At 48.6% G+C, this 2,702-nt stretch overlaps 1 protein-coding gene across 1 annotated transcript in view; it reads right to left on the minus strand.

Moving 5' to 3' along the window:
* Positions 1-246: 246 nt before the first annotated feature.
* Positions 247-2,702, minus strand: part of LOC107113077 (chromosome unknown open reading frame, human C3orf67) — a 225,152-nt gene continuing 222,696 nt past the window's right edge. The window contains exon 15 of the mRNA XM_015414332.1: positions 247-356. Coding sequence (XP_015269818.1) covers positions 247-356 — 110 coding nt within the window. The remainder of the gene's footprint in view (positions 357-2,702) is intronic.

Here is a 2,702-nt window from a genome sequence, read left to right on the forward strand (position 1 = left end):
ATTAACCTCCCAAAACATTTCAGTATTTTACATAATGTCAGCTGGCCAACCAAAGCTTCTTAAGCAGTTCAGTTAAAATAGTACAAATCTACAGAAATGAGATTCTGTATTATTTACAAGCATTCTGTTTCATTTGCGGATAATAAATGACATAAAGCTTTGCACTGCAGAATAGAAAACGTGACAAAGGACTGACAGTTGGAAGAGTCCTGAGCCGGGGTTCATGTTCTGTGGCCTGGGGAATAGCTATGCCAGTTCATAGTACTTCCCAGTTTCGGGATCAAAATAGCAGTTTAGGCATGGGTCATACAAGAGAGTCAGGACTTCATCTTCCTCAGCCACCAAGTCGTCTTGACCTAAAAGGAAATGAAGAGTCCATTAATTTTCACTTGTATTTGACAGAGTAGATGAAGAGATTTCTTTATTTTTAAATATAAGATCTTCAAGTTTCACTTTCATTCATTAGCCTGTCAGAATATCCATTTCAGGACAAGCAGAAGAGGGAAATATAGTTTATGGATTCATACTGGTTAACTCACAATGATCTCTCTCACAGCTTGCTGGGGGAAAAAATCACACTCCTGGAATACTTCAAAAGGGGAGAACTGCCTTGTAGTATTAAAACCAAATTTCTTCTATCCTAGGGCTGCTGACCTCCAGAAGAAGGAGGAGGAGGAGAAGATTGGATTTATACCCCGCCCTTCACTACCAGAAGGAGTCTCAGAGCGGCTTACAATCTCCTTCCCCTTCCCCTAATCACAACAGACACCCTGTGAGGTAGGTGGGGCTGAGAGAGCTCTTGAGAGAACAGCTATAAGAGAACTTGTGACTGACCCAGGGTCACACCAGCAGCTGCAAGTGGAGGAGTGGGGAATCAAACCCGGTTCTCCCAGATTAGAGTCCGCGCACTTAACCACTACACCAAACTGGCTCTCTATACCACTTAACCACTACACCAAACTAAGAGGTAACATATAATCACTTGATGTCCAAAATACACAGTGTATGATGTCTCTCAGCTTTATTAACTCTGAAGAACCACTGTGATATATCATAAGAACATAAGAGAAGCCAATGGCCCACCTAGTCCAACACTCTGTCACACAGTGGCCAAAAATATCAGGTGCCATCAGGAGGTCCATCAGTGGGGCCAGAACTCCAGAAGCCCTCCCACTGTTGCCCCCCCCCAAGCACCAAGAATACAGTGCATCACTTGCCCCAGACCGAAAGTTCCTATCTATACCTTGTGGCTAACAGCCACTGATGGACCTCTGCTCCATGTGTTTATCTAATTCCCTCTTGAAGCTGTCCATGCTTGTAGCCGCCACCACCTCCTGTGGCAGTGAATTCCATGTATTAATCACTCTTTGGGTGAAGAAGTACTTCTTTTTATCCATTCTAACCCGACTGCTCAGCAATTTCATTGAGTGCCCACGAGTTCTTGTATTGTAAGAAAGGGATAAAAGTTCTTCTTTCTCTACCTGCTCTATCCCATGCATAATCATAAGAACATACATAAGTGTCAGCAAGCTGCCATTCTGTTTTCTGTGACCTCTGTGTACATATCCTTTCCCTGTTGCACCCGGCTTGGTTTCTATCATCCTACTCCTGCGTTGGAATGCAAAAGATAACTGCTGGAGGTTGTGTGGGGGAGAAGATGCTGTAATGCTTGGCTATTGCTTTTCCCATGAATACTGCACCTGTGTTATGTCTAATATCCTGCCTGGTTCCCATGGACTGGGCGCGCAACCGTTCCATTAGCCCGCCAGCGGGAAAGTTATTCATTGGACCTGTATCTCTTTGAAGTTCCTTTATTATGCTTGATCTAACTGTGTATCCCCAGTTCTAACAAAGAACGTGTTTGAGTATGTCGTCAACGCTTTGAAATAAATTTTGCTTTTCTTAAAACGTGGATTTATTCTCGATGCTTGGGGATCCAACATATTGTTAGAACTCTCTTTTTCCTATCGTTCCGAATCTGGCGAGATCATGAGCGGAATTGAGGGAAACCTACCTACCACGGAGGGGGACTCTGGATCGGTCCCACAAACCTCCGCGTCTTTGGTGTTCACGACTGCAGCCTCGTTGGAGGGTGCCGTGGGGGGAGCGATTCCCCGCCTGCCTGCACATCTGTCTTGGCCGCCTCCGACCCCTTCGCAATGGGGTCCGCGGAAGACTCACCAGCAGGATGATTGGACTATGTACAACACCCAGGGCACCCGTGAGGTGTACTCCCGTCGGGGGAGCGGATTACGTGAGAGTCTATTTGACAAGGGATTGTTCCCGGAGCCGGGGGCTACCTCGGAGAAGGGGAGCCCCGAGCGGGACCTCGAGGAGTGGATGTTCGAGCCGTCGGGACCGCGGGGCCACGCAGGAGATGAGGAGGGCACCGGAGTCTTCCCAACGGAAGAGGACTATGACCCACCCCCGGACTACCGCCCTCGGGACCCCATCCCGGAAGAAACCACCGGGGAACGACTAGCAGAACTGGAAGACTCGGTGAGAGACTTGTTGCGGGCATTCCAGGATGTGATGGAAGGTCTGCCGGGAATGATGGACGTTCGAATGGCTAATTTCCTTGACGCACACGCCGCGCAGCAACAAGTTGCTCCTGCACCGGGACTTCCCGCGCCGCCGATGCCTGCTCAACCGCTGACGGGACCACCGCTGCAAGCACCGGGAGTTCCAGCGCAGCAGGTCCC

The sequence above is a fragment of the Gekko japonicus genome, unplaced genomic scaffold (assembly GCF_001447785.1).
Source record: "Gekko japonicus isolate JY-2015 unplaced genomic scaffold, Gekko_japonicus_V1.1 scaffold129, whole genome shotgun sequence".
Lineage (NCBI taxonomy): Eukaryota > Metazoa > Chordata > Lepidosauria > Squamata > Gekkonidae > Gekko > Gekko japonicus.